The 18213-nt window shown below is 40.3% G+C and overlaps 1 protein-coding gene across 1 annotated transcript; it reads left to right on the forward strand.

The window, feature by feature from the left end:
- The first annotated feature begins 13445 nt into the window (after positions 1 to 13445).
- On the forward strand, positions 13446 to 15141 carry LOC138355166 (zinc finger protein 492-like). Its single transcript, XM_069309957.1, has one exon. The coding sequence runs from the start codon at positions 13662 to 13664 to the stop codon at positions 14937 to 14939; it is 1278 nt and encodes a 425-aa protein (XP_069166058.1). The 5' UTR covers positions 13446 to 13661; the 3' UTR covers positions 14940 to 15141.
- Positions 15142 to 18213: the final 3072 nt, after the last annotated feature.

Consider the following 18213-nt stretch of genomic DNA (forward strand, 5'->3'; position numbering starts at 1 on the left):
GATTTGATGATTAATTGTGTTCCTATGTAATGCAAAGTATTTACTTATTATGCTAAACTAAATTTAATATTGTTTGAATAATGCAGATCTCTCATTCAATATTTTGTAACTTTGTATTACAGTTTCTTTCAGTTTGTTTAACATTGCATATGTATTTTTAACATTGAAATCCTTTGTGGTAAAGATTAAGTTGTTTAAATTCTTTGTGTGCTTAATTAATGCTAAATGTATGCAATATCTCTTGATATGTTAATAACTTACTTTGTGTCAATAACTTTGCTTTGTGCTACAAGCATGGTAGACATCCTGTATTCATTCTTTTTAAAGAAAAGGAGGGATGTCATGTTCACAGAAAACGGTACCATCCGTTTTCTATGTGCTGCGAGTCAGACGCGAGAGGGAGGTAAACAAGAGAGCGTACAGGACGCTACCAGCGTGGAAGCAGCTAGTCATGTAATCGTTTATAAGTATTAAAGTCAGTAACCAAGCCATGACTTAATATCAACCCTACAACCAAGACTTCCTCAGCTACACACAAACACCACAAGACACAACCAGTACTATGATGATGCTAAACTGAAAAAACTTAAATCAATTGCTAGACAGACAGGTAAAGCATATAAGAGCCTTAGAACTCCTCAAATGTTAAAACTGTTTCAGCCGCGCTTGCAGCGGCAAGGGAGAGAATGATTGAACTGAGACAAAATGAATGGGAGGGTTTTGTTAGTGGACTTAACCATACTCCCCTGGGCAAAGCCTGGAAAGGCATAAACAAAATTATTGGTAAAAATAGTAGACAAGTTTCACACCCAAACCCGCTACAGAAAGCCAATCAGTTAATTGCAAAATGGGCTCAGGTTTCCAGCTTTGGAATGATACCAGCTAGCACTAGGGAGAAATTGCAGGAGAGGTCCACAGACAGAAATTCTCTCATAAATTTCATGTTGAGCAAGCAACATGATGAATGTGATGTTCCATATACAGATTATGAATTGGATGCAGCCCTCTCCAGGGGCTGTAGCACTGCTCCTGGTGAGGACGGTATCACCTATGATATTCTACGACTCTTACATCGTGTACCGGGAAACCCATTATTTGAATTGTTTAATGCGAGTTATGTCACTGGGCAGTTGCCAGTATCATGGACCACCAGTCTTACGGTACCTGTACCAAAGCCTGGCCAACCTGATGCATTCCGTCCCATCTCACTGACCAGTTGCATGTGCAAAACCTTTGAGAGAATGGTGCTAATAGATTATTGTATAGAGTTAAAGAGCACATGTCACCTGATATCAATGGTTTCACACATGGTAAAAGTGTACACAACTGTATCACAATTTTTCTTACTGTTCATGGAGGTAAAAGGAACAAGTACACAACGTTTCTTGATTTAAAAAATGCCTTTGATACTGCTAATAGGGAAGTGGTTATGTATGAATTAGCGAGAATGGATATAGGGGGACATTTATTACAATGGATACGAGTCTATCTTACCAACCGGAAGTCCTCTGCACTGTTCCAAGGCTACAGGAGTGAAACTAAAGTAATGCAACTAGGCACCCCATAAGGAGGAGTACTCAGTCCTACCTAGTTTAATGTTCTAATTAATGCTTTACTAAAATCAATCCCAACTAGACCGGCAAACATCCCTGTAACGTACGATTCGAGGTCACCATTGTAACGTACGTTTTATGTTGATTAGATACACAGTGTTTAGTGAGTTTCTTATTTATTTAGTAGTCCTGAATACAAAAGTGTCGTAGACGTTGAGACGAAGCCTGGAACAGAGCAGAGAGCTGAGTGTGGCCGGAATCGCAGAGCTCTATGTGGGAGAGCGTTGTAGCTGGATGAAGTCGTAGTCTGCTGCCTGCTCTGTGTCGAAGCTGTAGCGTCTTGGGTCGATTAGAACTGCCTACACCGAGTACTACATTCTTGACTGGAGATTGTACTGACTCGCTATTCGATTGATGATTGATTGATGAAGATTGAGCCATCTAAAAGGTGGCACGGGCATGAATAGCCCGTAAGTGGTGGCCCTTTTGAGCCATCATCAGTATCAATAGATGATACTGGAGATCTGTGGAGGCGCAACTGCATCCTGCGTGACGGGAGATGTTTCCCGGACCAAATGGTGACCAAATGGTGCTCGCTATTCTCAAATCTCTTGCTTATATACGGTTACTACACCTCACAGTAAGATAGGAGGGTGGAAAAACTGTTACCAGTAAATAGGGATAGGATTATAGCTTGTGTAATTAGTTATACATTAAGATGATGAGATAATGGAGCGAGATTATAGTTTACTCGCTACATCCCTATCAGCTATGCAGATGACATCCTTGTACATACTAAACCCCACCGCGAAATGCAAACAGTCTTAAATTGTATACATACAGCTTGTGAGAGCCTCGGTCTTGTAATCAACGCTGCTAAAACTTAGGTATTTAACAGACAAATAGGCAAACGCAAAAGTGGACCACGAAAACTTAAGATAGATAACATACCAATAGACTATGTCTCTTCTTTCAAATACCTTGGTGTCTCTGTCTCTTGTACCTCAACTGCAGTCAATAAGTTACATCAACAATGTAGAGACAGACTCAAGGCTCTCAGAACTGTAGTGGGGTACACCCCGAAATATGGTGTTAATATTAGAATAGCAAGAATGATGTATTTAGCGTATATAAGGTCTCTGATAGACTATCATGCACCAGCTTTGGTCCTGCAAAATGGCAAAAGTATTGATAGACTGGAAAAAATGCAAAATGAAGCACTCAGAATTATATATGGCTGTCCTATAACTACCAAAGTTCTCAACATGCGGAAAGAATTAAATATACTTAGCATTAGAGATAGAATATTTGAAATTAATCTTATGATGGGATTAAAGCTTCTGCGTGATAACAAAAACAACATTGTGTCAGTTGCACTGTTAGAACACATACGAAATGGAACTAGCGAGTCTAAATAGATTCAAAGAACAGTCACTCATATTAAAATGATGGGACTGCACGATGTATATACAGATGATAGAGTACAGCACTTCCTTCCACCCTGGCAGATAGTACCTTTTGACATCCTGACCCCTGCATACCCCACCAAGAAACTAATCACAAACAACCCTCATGCTCAGCTTGCTGCTAAATTAAGCACCATAGAACACATTCACAATATACAAGCTAAAAACAACATTGCACAGACCATATACACTGACGGATCACTCAATAGAGCTACAGGGAGGGCAGGAAGTGCTGTTATTGCTCATCAGCCCAATGGCAGCACAATTCAAAGAAATATCCGAATTAGTAGCTGGGCGTCCACAATGCAAGCAGAGTTGGTAGCGATACTGGTAGCACTCGAAATTATTGACAACACTGAAGTAGACAGCTTAATTATTTCTGACTCCCTTTCCTCACTACGAACAATAAACAGTTTGCAATCAAGTAATAACGTGCTTGTCTTGGAAGCTAGACGTAGATATATTTGAATACTTAGCAAGAGGGTAAATATAAAAATGTTGTGGATTCCTTCTCACATTGGCATGCAGGAACATAACAAAGTTGACACCCTTGCTAAGGCTGCAGTAAATAAAGACAGTATTGAACGGAATCTTGAGTTATCAAATAGGTCCCATAAAAAGTCATTAGACGAGAACTCCTGGATGAATTTGAAGAAAGTAGAACTGTGCAAACTGGAACTAGCAGGTCCATTGTTCATCACAATGAAATGTGTGAAGTAAAACATGTGTATGGGGCAAGTAACAAAGTCAGTAGACTAACAGATGTTGTCACAGCTCGTAGAAGACTTGGCTACAAGTATCTCTGTAACAGGGGGTGGGGGAAATAGCTCTATCTTGTCCATTATTCCACCCCCCAGTTAACTAACGAGGCCGGGGGAAACAGCTCTCTCTAGTCCGTTATCCCGTCCTCAGTTAGCTAACTATTCTAGAGCACTCCCAGAGTTCCTAAGGCAACCTCTCGTTCAACACCTTGTAACCTAGGTATTTGACTACCTAGGTGCTAAGACTACAAGGCGCCGTAACTTGATCCGCTACCCGAAACTCTAGAGAGAACTCTAGAATACATTTCACTGCCACAAACGTATAAGAGAAAACGAAAGGAAAGAAATGAATAGTGAAGTAATTAGTGAGGGTTTGGGGGGAGAGGTGGGAGGAGCGAGGAGGGTTATTAGCTGAAAGGGAAAGTTCGGAGAGGGGTGGAGGGAGAGGTGTAGATTGGTTAAGTAGAAGAGTAGATAGTAGAAGTAGAAGAGTAGATAGTAGAAGACGAAATGCTGCTACCATCCATTCATGATCATTACATACAAGACAAGGAATGGAACTTGTCTGTATCACAAAATTCTAAAAAGATGTTATCAAGATCATTATTAGTATGTCCCATCTTTATCATGTACTCATTAAAATCAGGGAACCAGTAATCCCAGAGGCTTTCTCACCTCAACTCAGCTCTAGGGGACACAAAGGCAATTTAAATAATAAATTCAATTATATTTCACATACTAAGTATCATAATTTAAGCAATGTTCAAGATATATATATATATGTAAAGTGAGTCATCCTCCAAGAATCTGAGAACACTACAACTGACTGCCCCTGATCATCACACAACACTTGTAAAACACGACCAAGTCACCTTAATGTTCAACTCACCAAGTGTCTGCCTATAGCTGGATAGAGGGGGGGGGGGGTCTGTAGTGGACAGACTGTCTCGCCCTGCCGGCCGACAGCCTCCCTGTTAGGGCCGTCTTTTCTGCACTGCTGACTGCCGTTCTTCTCTGTCTCGTTAATGCTCTCGAATCGATCGCTCTCCGAGTATATATTGGGGAACCTAGTAACTAACTCCGCCCACAAGTAGATAGCCTCCGGCTCTCTACCAAGCCACTCCTTAAACGTCGGCATGTTTGAAGGCTACCAGGCTCCAATTATAAGATTAGCAGAAGCAAGGTGAAATTCTCATGGCTGACCTCAGGTCACTTGGTGGTCATTAACACTTAGAGGTGTGAAACTCCGGCCGACAACTTGGCGCCTTCCCAAATCCCTGTCTGTGACTCATGTACTCTATGTATGTATTAAATACAACTAAACCAAACACTTTTACAGTGTTACATCTCTGGCAGTTCAGCTTGTATAGGGATCTAGATGAAGTAAAGTGTAAAGTGTGTGGACATAGGCAGGGACATACACTCGAACACTATATCTTGGATTGTAGTAAAATTGAGCCATTTAGATATAAATCTAAGCTCACTCTGTATGATATGGCAACCTATCTTATTACCATGGATAAATTACCTGAAATCCTTGCACTGTATCCACATTTCGCTTCCAGTAGATGAACGACATATGAGATTCAGAAACAAGTAGTGTACTGTGAGGACTAATAATAAACAGAAGCTCCCCTTTGACTCTGTAATATCCCCATTGGTCAAATTATTATGTATTAGCGATAAGACCTACCATTAATGTATGATGACTTGCTGTAAATATGTAGCTCTTGTAATAGCACTTTCTCTGTAACTAGCTGACATTGTAACTATAAGGTGTGAATTAAGGATAGATGAGATTGTTTATGTAATAATCTAAGATGAGGTCTGATAAAGACCTTTTGCGCTCCGCTCACAGGATGAATATGGGGGTGCACAATAAACTAGCCGCCTTCGGCGGCAACAATCAAAGTCAAAACATCACTAAACTTCATTTAACAACTATATGCCTGTTAAGTAGAAGATTTTATTTGTAAATAGCATTATATTGTCGTTTTAATATTGAACACGTACACAAATGCGAAACGTCCGAAGTGGTAAAGATATTAGTGTGCGATATGTGGGAGAGCGCGTCGGCTCGATTAGGAATTGTGAGAGGTGGGGGGGGGGGAGAATTTGAACTTGGGGGAGCGAGAGCGTTGTAGCTCGATATGGTTGTAATCTGCTGTCTGCTCTGTCGAAACTGTAGTGTCTTGGGTCGGTTAGAACTGTACATGCCGAGTGCTACATTCTTGACTGTAGAAACTGTACTGTTCGCTATTGCTCATATCACTTGCTTTTTCTGAGGTTGGAAGAAAACGTGCTCAGATTGGGGACTTGTTTATTTTATAATGGTAAATAATAAATTAATAAATAATAAATTAATAAATAATAAAATAATTATTATTATATAATAAATAATAATAATAACAAATAGTATAATGATAAGCAATTATTTTTAATGAATCAAATAGCTAATTAGAATGAATGATAAATAATTATTGACTAGTGCATAACAATAAAGTATTAGGGAATAATTATAATGAATAATCCTTAATGATAAAGTAGAAATCAATTACAATTAATAACTACATCCATAGGTAGTAAATGAAAGTTGCATTAATTTAATTACACTAATTACAATTCATGGGAATATTTCTTAGCTATCTGCAGGCTTATCACTTTGGGGGTTCCGGCGGAGCACCCCCAATCCCGCGAGGGCCAGCGGCGCGGAACCCCCAACTCCGAAAGGCAAACGCGGCGGCTGGCCGCTGTAACTAGGAATGTGTGTCGACCTCATGGGTGCAGTAGTCTGCCCTCGGGCTCCATCCCTTTTCCTTGTTCATCAATGGTGTACCTTGTGCGCCTTCCGTAGTCGGTTCTGGAAGTATTAAGGCAGTAAGGGTGGGCAGAAACGGGCATGCAGTATGAACGTGACGGGCAAGGAACCTACCCCTTAAGGGTACTGCTGGAATTAGTTTCTAAGAGGAGGGGGACATTTCCGGAAGCGAACTGGGCAAGTGTCATTAATGGATAAAGCCAGGGTGATACCCTGCAGAAACTCTGAAAAGGAACACTGGCACAGGGAATAGACTAGAGGGGAAAGGAAGAGAAAAACATCTTCCAGGAAACTAGTCTGTAGCGAAGTAAGGTAACTACCAAACCGAGCAGAACTTTAGCGGGAAAAAACCCAGACAAGTAAAAAAGGTTGGGGAAAACCAGTTACCGTATCTGGGTCAAGGGCAGAAGTTAATCCAGGGGGAGGGATCTAGCAAGTAATAATTCATTTCAAAATAATGCAATAGAATAATATAAAACAATAGAACAGCCCAACATAATCAATATATAAATAAAACCATAAATCAAATATAAGAAACAGGTCTTAAGGCGTAACTGCAACATGCTTGCGTCCAGAGTGACACGAATTATAAGGATGGTAACCGAGTCCGTTACAGTGATCTCCATTGTAAGTTGGCCTCCGAAAGCATGTTAGAGCTGAATAGTTAGCCTAAGAAACTGCCTTAAGAGGCGTAAATGAGTTTAGTCTGAGTGTCAATGAGCATTCTGCGAGCAGCAGTACCCCAAGAACTTTAAGATCTGGGGATCTGAGGCAAAGAGAAATGGACACCAGGAAGGCTAGGGATCCGTAAATGTAAAATAATTAATGTAATTATTATTTATTTATTTATTTATGCATATACAAAAATGTACATAAGGAATGTGAGGATACAAATATGGTAATTACAGTCTTGTAAAGCCACTAGCACGCGCAGCGTTTCGGGCAGGTCCTTAATCTAAGAAAATTTTAAGGAGGTAAATACTTGCAAAATTTAAAGACAAAAAAATGATAACAGATTACATGGAATGAAAAAAAAGATGAGAGAAAATTATAGGTACAGTATATTAAAGCACATAGGTAGCTATGATTGATTGCAATGACAGCTTAAAATGGTAGTTGACAACAAATTTGTAGGCACAATACAGCAGAAACAATATAAGATTGATTGCAATGACAGCTTGAATGGTAGTTGACAAAAATTGGTAGTCACAATACAGCATATGGCTAGCACATAAAAGAAGACAGCAATGAGCACAATGATAAGGTTGTTTGATATTACATAAAAATTAGGAGATTGGGTAACACTAGGTACAGAGCAAATTTAAAGCTCAGTGTAGGAAACTAAATAGATGAAGTTAGGTACTTTTTGGTTTTGCTTTTAAATAAGGCAAAAGTTTTACAGTTTTTCAATTCACTAGGGAGTGAGTTCCATAGACTAGGTCCCTTAATTTGCATAGAGTGTTTACACAGATTAAGTTTGACCCTGGGGATATCAAAGAGATATTTATTTCTGGTGTGGTGATAATGGGTCCTATTACATCTGTCCAGGGAGAGTTTCAGAGCATGGTTTGCATTTAAGAACAGGGTCTTGTAAATGTAGTTGACACAAGAGAATGTGTGGAGGGAGTTAATATTTAGCAAGTTTAGGGATTTAAACAAGGGAGCTGAGTGTTGTCTGAAAGCAGAGTTAGTTATTATTCTGATAGCAGATTTTTGCTGTGTGATGATGGGCTTAAGGTGGTTTGCAGTGGTAGACCCCCATGCACAGATACCATAATTAAGATAGGGGTAGATTAGTGCATAATATAGTGAGAGGAGAGCAGAGTTAGGAACATAATATCTGATTTTGGAGAGTATACCAACTGTCTTAGAGACTTTCTTAGTTATGTGTTGAATGTGGGTGCTGAAGTTGAGTCTCTTGTCTAGGAATAGGCCAAGAAACTTGCCATCATTTTTATTAAGTAAATAAATATATTAATATTAGTAAAATATATAAATATATTAATATAGTAAAATAACAGAAATAAGGACGAAAATGGTAAACCAACTCCCAGACTCATAATAAATTACTACGGACGAGATGGAAATAAAAATTTTGAATGACAGTACTATAAATTAGTATAGCAACTAATGAATATATACATACACATATATATATATATACATATATACACATACATATGCACACACACACACATTCACAAGCAATAAATAGTACCTTACAAATATAACGAAGTTTTCACTAAAAAAAATGTTAAAGAGAGACATAAGCACTAGAAGGATAGGGAAAAGCACAAAATACCCCTTCCAAAGTACTAGGTCGCAGGACCATTAGCCGGCGAACAGGGCGGGCCCGCCCAGCTAAGGGCTCCACAGGGGTCCCGGCTAAGGGCGTAACGGACTGGCCCAGCTAATGGGCTTAGTACGGGCCGACTGAGGGCATGGCGAAAAATGCCAGAGAAAACGATAAGAAGTAAAGCAGAGGGAGGGTAGAAGTAAGGCGACTAAAACCCGGACCTAATAATAAAGAACTTAAATAAGTAGTAGTATGATACAGTAGGAACTGTATAAATAGATAAATAAGTAAATGTCCCACACTGGGGAGGAGGAAGCAAGCAGGGAAACCCTAACCTTAACAAACCAACAATAACGTAGCATGCACAACACGAACACTAGTGGTCAACAAGGGCAAAATAAGGGCTTAACAAACAACAGTTGCCAAATGTAAACTGTAAAATCCTGCCTCTGAACACTAGCAGCTGGACATTGGCAACTGGTGCATCAACATCTGCCAAAGATAAATAAGTAGTGGCGTGGCAACTGGCCACCAGGGAAAACTTCGGTTATAAGTAGAAGTCCAACTGCGAGACAATTAGGGACCATATAGAACCTGGGAGCCAACAAGGGAATGGAGAGTATCTTCGGCCGCTGCCGAAGATACAAAATTAGCGGCAACGGGCCAAGGGGGAAACTGCAGCAGTAAGGGAAGTGCGACTGCAAAACAGAATATGCTCAAAATAATGCTGGAATGTAACTCTTTAGAGAAAACGGGATTAATGCATGAAGCTGAAATAAATTACAATCAAATACAATAAACTGGAAGGAGTGCTTATAGGCACCACGTCGGCTGGAACGCTTCTGCTGGAACTTCGGGGGCTGGCGTGTAGGCAGCTGGGCCCTTGGGAGCTGGAATTCAGTAGGATGGGCATTATCAGTTGGGACCGCTTCAACCGGAACATCAGGAACAACTTCAGCAGTAGCATGGGAGCTGGTCCAACAACCGCTGGAACGCCAGCAGCTGGACCATGTTCCACCTGAACAGCAGCAAGCTGGGACAGCAACAGCTGTACCCACAGCAGCTAGAACACCGACGGCCGGGAATGTCAGCAGCCGGAACACCAACAGCTGCAGCAGCTGGACACCAAAATTGAGCAACAACGTAGGAAGAGTGGCGGCTCGGACGCTAGGGCAGACGGCTGGACCAGCTGCAACAGATCCAACCGAGCATCGGTCGCTAGAACAGTGACACGTCGCAGGAAGAACATCGGCCGGACATCAACCCCTGAACGAAGGCAGCTAAGACGTCGGTGGCTGTGAAAACCTTCCGGGCTACACCGGGCAGACAAAACGTCTGGATAAACCAGCGGCCTGGGGGGGGGCCACTGTGACTTCCGGGCTACACCGGGCAGACAACACGTCTGGATAAACCAGCGGCCTGGAAGGCCGCATATTTATATGACCAATGTAAATAAGTTACCTGAATAACATCGCCGGTTTAACTCATCACAGGAAGAACGTTGGCTGGACATGAACCCCCGAATGCAGTCACCTAAGACGGCAGTGGCTATGACAACTTTCCTGGCTACATTGGGCAGACAAAAACGTCTGGATAAACCAGCGGCCTGGGAAGCAGCAGTATCTAACGGGCTACACCGAGCAGACAACACGTCTGATAACCTGTGACCTGGAAGGCCACACATGTCTGGATAAACCAGCGGCCGGGAGGCTGCAGATTCTTTCGGGCTACACCGGGCAGACAAAACGACTGGAAACGTTTACTGGTACTGTCTAGCTGTCAGTACTTAATAACTTAATGACAAAGTCAAGAAAACAAGTATAAAGGTAAAACGGTAAGTAAAATGACATGCACTTAAGCAATGCATAACTAGCAATAAATTGCTGAAGGAACTAATCATAATACGAGTCCAAGATAAACTTAAAGGGAGAGGCATGACGCCCGAAGACAGTGTCTAAGATATCCTAGCTGACTTAACTTAAAGGTGAAGCATAAGTTAAACAAACATAATTGTAAACCAGTAAAGTAAAAACATGCAGCAAGAGCGATGTAAAATGCAGGAAATTTGCAGAGGAAACTAAACGTAAATGCAGGGCCAGAATAAACTTAAAGCAAGAGGCAAGGGCCCGATCCCTGCAACTATCACATCCTAGCTGACTTTACATAATAACTTAAAGGCAAAGCAGAAGTTAAACAAACAAATGTAAAACCAGCAAAGAAACATGCAGCTTGACACTGCATAAAATTCATTAATAAATTAAGGAAACTTATGGAAAACAAGTCCATGAAAACTTAAAGCTGGGGGCCAGAGGCCTGTGACACAGCAGCTAGCAAACCTAGCTGACTTTACCTAATAACTTAAAGGCAATAAGCAAAAGTTAAACAAACCTAAATGTAAAACCAGCTAAAGAAAACATGCAGCTTGACACTGCATAAAATTCATTAATAAATTAAGGAAACTTATGGAAAAACAAGTCCATGAAAACTTAAAGCTAGGGGCCAGAGGCCTGTGACACTGCAGCTAGCCTAACCTAGCTGACTTTACCTAATAACTTAAAAGCGATAAGCAAAATGTTAAACAAACATAATTGTAAACCAGTAATAAATAAATACACATGCAGCAAGACGCTGCATAATTTGCGGGAATAGTTAGTTGATGTAACTAAACGTAAATGCAGGGCCAGTAATCTTAAGCAAGAGGCAAGGGGGGTGGGGGCCGTACTCTGCGCCTATCCTAGCCTAGCTGAGTTACTTGATAACTTAATAGCAAACAGTAGTTAAACAATCACAATTGCAAAACCAGTAAGAGTAAATAACATGCAGCTTGACCCGCATAAATTGCAGTAATAAATTGCGGTAAATTAATGATACGCAATACCAAGATAATCTTAAAGTCAAAGGCATGAGGCTTGTAACTCAGGAACTAGCACAACCTAGGTTACTTTACTTAATAAATAACTCGATACAAGAAGCCAGAGTTTTAATAAGTTAATAAAACATGCACGGGGCAATGCATAAATTGTAATAATAAATTGCAGAGAGAAACAAATCGTAGTTGCAAGCCCAAGGATGGTAACAGCAAGAGGCTTGGACCCGCATCACGGGTCCAAGATAAATAAACTGCGGATAAATAAATTGTGAGGCATAACACATTGTAACTGAAAGACAATAATATAATATTTTATATAGCCAGCGTTTAGAGTAGGGTAAAGCAACAGCGCAAAATAGGAGCTGGCTTGAGCATTAAATGTCCTGGAACAACAATAACAGCACTACCCAATATATAAACATAGGCATGGGGCGAAAGCAAAGGTAAAATTACAGTAAATATTGTAGCATGAGGGAGCACGCCATGACTAACAGTCAGACTGTAAAGGACTTATATAAAGAACGTAAATAATAAATAACGGCACAACAGAAGTCGCCCAAGCAGCATACCTCACGTCAACTGGGTGAGGGAGCTTTAGGTACAGGGCTGAGCAGTTGGGGAAGGTGGGGTGGTGGACAGGCCTCCTCCCGATTGTGCTTCAAATAACAGCCACCTACTGGAGAAAACCCAGTGCCCCATAACACCGAGGGTCACCTCCCCCTCTAGGACCACTGCACCTGCATTTGGTCACCAAGGCTGAACCAACAGGCGTGCTTCAGGGCGCGCGCGCCAGGTCCGGCACGCCAACAACACAAACACTACCTTAAATGTTGAGAAGGGCAGGGCGCCCCTGACGGGTCGCTCCGAGTCGTTGTCAATAGGAACTGGTGTAGGGTCCATGCTGGGGGAACAGTTGAGCGGGCTAAACTTCTGTGTTTACGACTCACTCGCTGAGCAGCAGTGAGCCGTTTTGTAAGAGAGCAGCTGCTGGCTTGTCGGGAAGAGGGCCACGCCGTCTGCGTCCGTGTTTATATAACCTCGGCTCGTTGCACAAGCAGCTTGGGGCGGTTAAAGTCAGCTTCCATACATACGTTCTCTTCCCTCAGAAAACCCACCGTTTTTGGGAAAAACAGTGTTCTTATATGGTGATTACACCTCGGCTCCCTCCAACAAGATGAAAAGAGTATTACCTGTAATTGGGGGAAAGGATTGTAGCTTCTGTAATTAGTGCTAATTAGTTATGCTATTAAGATAATGAGATAATGGAGGGAGTATAAGCTTACTTGCTACAATCCTTTCAGCCAGCGGTGGTACTCCCTTCCCTATTACAAATTTGTTTATGAATGTATTTGCTTATTGTCTTGCCTATTTTTTGTGGATCTGCTTGTATTCTGTTTATTAGAGCTTGTTTATTACCTTTCATATTTACTTATTGATTTTATATTTGAAAAAAAATGTAAAGTAGTGCATTCACCATGAGAGCAATGTTTCCTTCAGAAAGTATATAAACGTGTACCATTATATTTTAATAAATAAATTGCAAGCATATTCTTTAATTTGAAAAAAATGAGGAAAACACAAGAGTTAAATGTAGACACCCAGTTACAAACAAAAATAAGAAGTAGGAAAAATAAAGTGTGACACCAGAAAGAACACTGGAACGCCTAGATGAGCATCGTCGCCAACTCGCCATTATCACAACACGGGACGGTGAGTGTCCAGACATGAGCATAAAACTTTCCCACAAACTGCACCTATCATAAAGAAGAAGCCCACCATTGACCGTCGAGTGCTCACATCAAGTCTAACTCTACAACAGCCTAAGAAACAACACTCAAGCCTTGCCTAACCCTCAACATTGACGTCCCACCGTGAGGCGTCACCCAGCATCACCACTCATGCAGTCATCAGAGGAAAAAAACTTCCCACAAACTGCACCCATCATAAAGAAGATGAAGACTCACCAGTGTCCAGAGTGTGGGAAGGTAATTACTCATCTTGGAAATATGAAGAGTCACATGTTAGTGCATTCGGGTGAAAAATCTCGCAAGTGTCCAGAGTGTGGGAAGAAGTTCAATCAGCTTGGACATATGAAGACTCACATGTTAGTGCATTCGGGTGAAAAACCTCATAAGTGTCCAGAGTGTGGGAAGAAGTTCAGTCAGCTTGGGAATATGAAGTCTCACATGTTAGTGCATTCGGGTGAAAAACCTCATAAGTGTCCAGAGTGTGGGAAGGTATTCACTCGTCTTGAACATATGAAGACTCACATGTTAGTGCATTCGGGTGAAAAACCTCATAAGTGTCCAGAGTGTGGGAAGAGGTTCAATCAGCTTGGACATATGAAGACTCACATGTTAGTGCATTCGGGTGAAAAACGTCATAAGTGTCCAGAGTGTGGGAAGAGGTTCAGTCAGCTTGGAAATATGAAGAAACACATGTTAATGCATTCGTGTGAAAAACTTAATAAGTGTCCAAAGTGTGGGAAGAGGTTCAATCAGCTTGGACATATGAAGACTCACATGTTAGTGCATTTGGGTGAAAAACGTCATAAGTGTCCAGGGTGTGGGAAAAGGTTCAGGCAACTTGAAAATATGAAGAAACACATGTTAATGCAATCGTGTGAAAAACCTCATAAGTGTGCAGAGTGTGGGAAGAGGTTCAATCAGCTTGGACATATGAAGAATCACATGTTTGTGCACTCGGGTGAAAAAGCTCATAAGTGTCCAGAGTGTGGGAAGAGGTTCAATCAGCTTGGAAATATGAAGTCTCACATGTTAGTGCATTTGGGTGAAAAACCTCATAAGTGTGCAGAGTGTGGGAAGGTATTCGCTCGTCTTGGAAATATGAAGACTCATATGTTAGTGCATTCGGGTGAAAAACCTCATAAGTGTCCAGAGTGTGAGAAGAGGTTCAGACACCTTGGAAGCATGATGACTCACAGGATGATGCACATTGATAAAAGACCTTTTGAGTGTGATGAGTGTGGCAAAAGGTTTAGAGATCGTAAATCTATAATACGTCACATGTTAGTACATACAGAAGAAAGGCCTTTCGAGTGTGATAAATGTGGCAGATTATTTAAGTCACGTGAAGATATAAAAGCACACATGTTAGTGCATTTGAATGATAAACCTTCATCCCAGCAAACACAGAACGTTTGTGGACGTTTTTAAATGGTTCCACAAAGGTAATACTGTAACTTTTGACAAAAATACGTATATCTGATGTTCTTAAAACCAAAGGATATAACTAAAAACATATATTCTTGAGACACAGTTTTTTAAGATTTATGTAAAAATTTAAAAATAATAGTGAATGCTATGGTATTATAATGTTTTCATGCTTTATATTTAAGAATAAATAATTTTCAGTCAACATTTAGTTTTTTTTGTTTACTTTCTGTAAAGCTATCCAATTTACGTTCTTATAACATAAATATAACATTTATATGACGTCAGTATAACGTTATTTACACGACATCATTACGTTATTATGATGTTATATTAACGTATAATTCCTGTGTGAAAACCAGAATATATATTGAACTTTATGTTTTAAACCTTGTAAAGTTATCATAAAACTTGGAATAAGACGGTAAGCATGCTTTACTTATGAAAATATACAAACAAATCAACAAAAACATTTTAACATAAAAAACATAAACATAACATAAATTAATTGCATGCATGGGAGTTAACTGGAACTCTGTAATATTGCATACATGAACCTTAAGGTACAAACCCAGTGTATTTACTCATGCAGTTCTTTCCTAAATCTAAATTTTTCCAATTTTTACACTTTGTTTCGAGTTCTGTCTTGTGTTGCTACTTTTAATACCCCATTAATGTCCCCTTTGTTATGTCCATTCATCCCATTGTGCACCTCTACCATATGTCACTCCTAATTCTTTGCTTTTCTAGAGAATGTAATATAAGCTTTGACAATCTTTCTTCATATGACAGGTTAACAGGTAGAACAAAGATTACCATTTATATATGGATAACTATTATAAGTCGGTTTGAATGAGTGAATTGCTGCTTGAAGATAGGTATATACACCTGTGGTACTATCAGATTGCATCGTGGTGAGCCTAAAACCCTTCAGATCCAAGCAAAGGGTAAAATGCCAGCAGATACAATTGCGAACACATTGATACCAAAATGAAAGACATATGACGAGAATTGAGGTAACCAAAGTGAAAAGAGTGTTCACATTACATTGCACTAGAGTGCTCCCGGGTTACTTTCTCTCACTTTCTCTGTTTTGTGCGGATGGTACACCTTGCTTTTGGAGTTTATATGCATTTAAACCTGTAGATAATTCTATTGCTAACACATTGATACCAAAATGAAAGACCTAGGATGACAATTGGGGTGACCAAAATGAAAAGAGTGTATACATTTTATCGCTCTTGTGCGCTCCCTGGTAACACACTCTCGCTTACTCTGTTTGTTGCGGATGGTAAGCCGGGCTTTTGGAGTTTATATGCCTTTAGTCCTGTAGAGAATTCTATTGCGAACACATTGATGCCAAATTGAAAAAACTAGGATGAGAATTGAGGTAACAAAGTTGAAAAGGGTATACACTTTTCAGTATTATCACGCTCTCTAATGTAATGAGAGTTGCCTGAGGGTGGCTCAGCTTTCTTTTTCTGGTACCCTTGGCCTACATTCATCTTGTCGGCGGGTGGAGCGCGCTGCTGTCTTTGACATTATATGCACATAGTTCTGTTGGGAATTCTATTGCGAACGCATTGATACCAAAATGAAAGACATAGGACGAGAATTAAGGTGACAAAGTTGAAAAGAGTATACACTTTTCAGTATTTCCGCGCACTACCAGGGAATGTCCAAACAAAAATGGAGAGAGTGGAGGGGTAACTTGCCCAAAACGCGAAAGTGTTTGGGGAGATTAACTTTCGTTCAATACTATTATGCAAAAGGAGCCACACATCTATGGTTCATCCAATAAAATCAGCAGACTTCTAGATGTTACTACTGCTCGGCTTAGACTCGGTTACAAGTATTTCTGGGAATTCCCATTATCTGCCGATGTAGACCTGACCAAATGTTAACTGTCAACAAAATTATTCGCACACCCTCCGTCACTATGTGATAGTGAATTCAGAGACAATTCTATAACCAATGTACCAACGATGTGTCAATATTTCATTCAAAATGATCTGGTACCAGAAATTTTAGCCAAATATCCCCAGTTTGCTAACTGTAAGTAGTAACTAAGTGATTGTAACCTATCCACCGCTGCCCACTGGATGGGGAGCGGTGTGCAGGACAAACATATCAATTGTGACACTAGCTCTCCACATATGTCAGTTGCTTAATTTAGAAACTGTACTTGTGATCGATCTCGAACCTATTGTTGATGTGACGACTTATACTGAATTTTGTAACTAGCTCATCAAGATTGTAACTTGCTTAGCTAAATGAATTGTTGGGTTCAGTCCCTGAGCCCATTATGTGCCTCTGCAACCCTTTCCACTACCGCCCACAAGATGGGTATGGGGTGCATAATAAATGAACTAAACTAACTTTAAGGCATCCTGAAAGAAAGCTTGGAGGGCTTGAAAAATTGCAGAACGAAGCCTTGAGGATAATCCTTGGGTGCCTTCGTACCACAAAGATACTTAATATGAGAAAGGAACTTAATATTCCGAGCGTTGTTTATCGTGTTACTGAAAATAACTGTCAAATTGGTATAAAAATGCTTAGGCTAGCTCATCCTAACCCTTGCACAGAAGCCCTCCAGAATTTCTTTATTGAATGTAAACATTGTTTCAAATAGATAAATAAAATTGGAACTGAACTCAGAAAGTATCAGATTTATAATTTGTACCAAGAGAGACAACAATAGCACTTTCCTGCACTGTAGGAAATTACACCCTTTTCAATTTTAATCCCTCCCTTTCCATCAAAGGAGCAAATTAGAGATCAGTCCCAGCTTTGTCTTGAGGCAAAGCTCAACGTCTTAAGCCATATTGATGCTCTGTCCACAGAGCATTCTCTCTCTCAAATCATATACACTGAAGGTTTCCTACAGCGCCCAACGGGTGCAGCTGGAAGTGCAGTTGTCCTGGCAATAGGATATGACTTATATTTTGAGTGGGGAGTCCGTATAAACAACTGGGCCTCTATCCTTCAGACTGAACTATTTGCCTTGCTCCTTGCACTGAAATGTGTACAAGTATCCAAACTTGATACATTAGTTGTAAGTGACTCTTTATCATCATTAATTGCTCTCAACCCTTTAAGACATAACTGTAACATGCTTGTGTCTGAAGCTAGACACAAATACAATAACAACTTGAGGAACCTTATCATAAACAATAATCTCAACAAAAATCACATAGTTCTCAGAGGTGATTTCAATATTGACCTAGGGCTACAAAATAACCCTCAAGTAGACTGTTTCCTCAACAGCATGAATTCC

This window comes from Procambarus clarkii, chromosome 6, assembly GCF_040958095.1.
Source record: "Procambarus clarkii isolate CNS0578487 chromosome 6, FALCON_Pclarkii_2.0, whole genome shotgun sequence".
Lineage (NCBI taxonomy): Eukaryota > Metazoa > Arthropoda > Malacostraca > Decapoda > Cambaridae > Procambarus > Procambarus clarkii.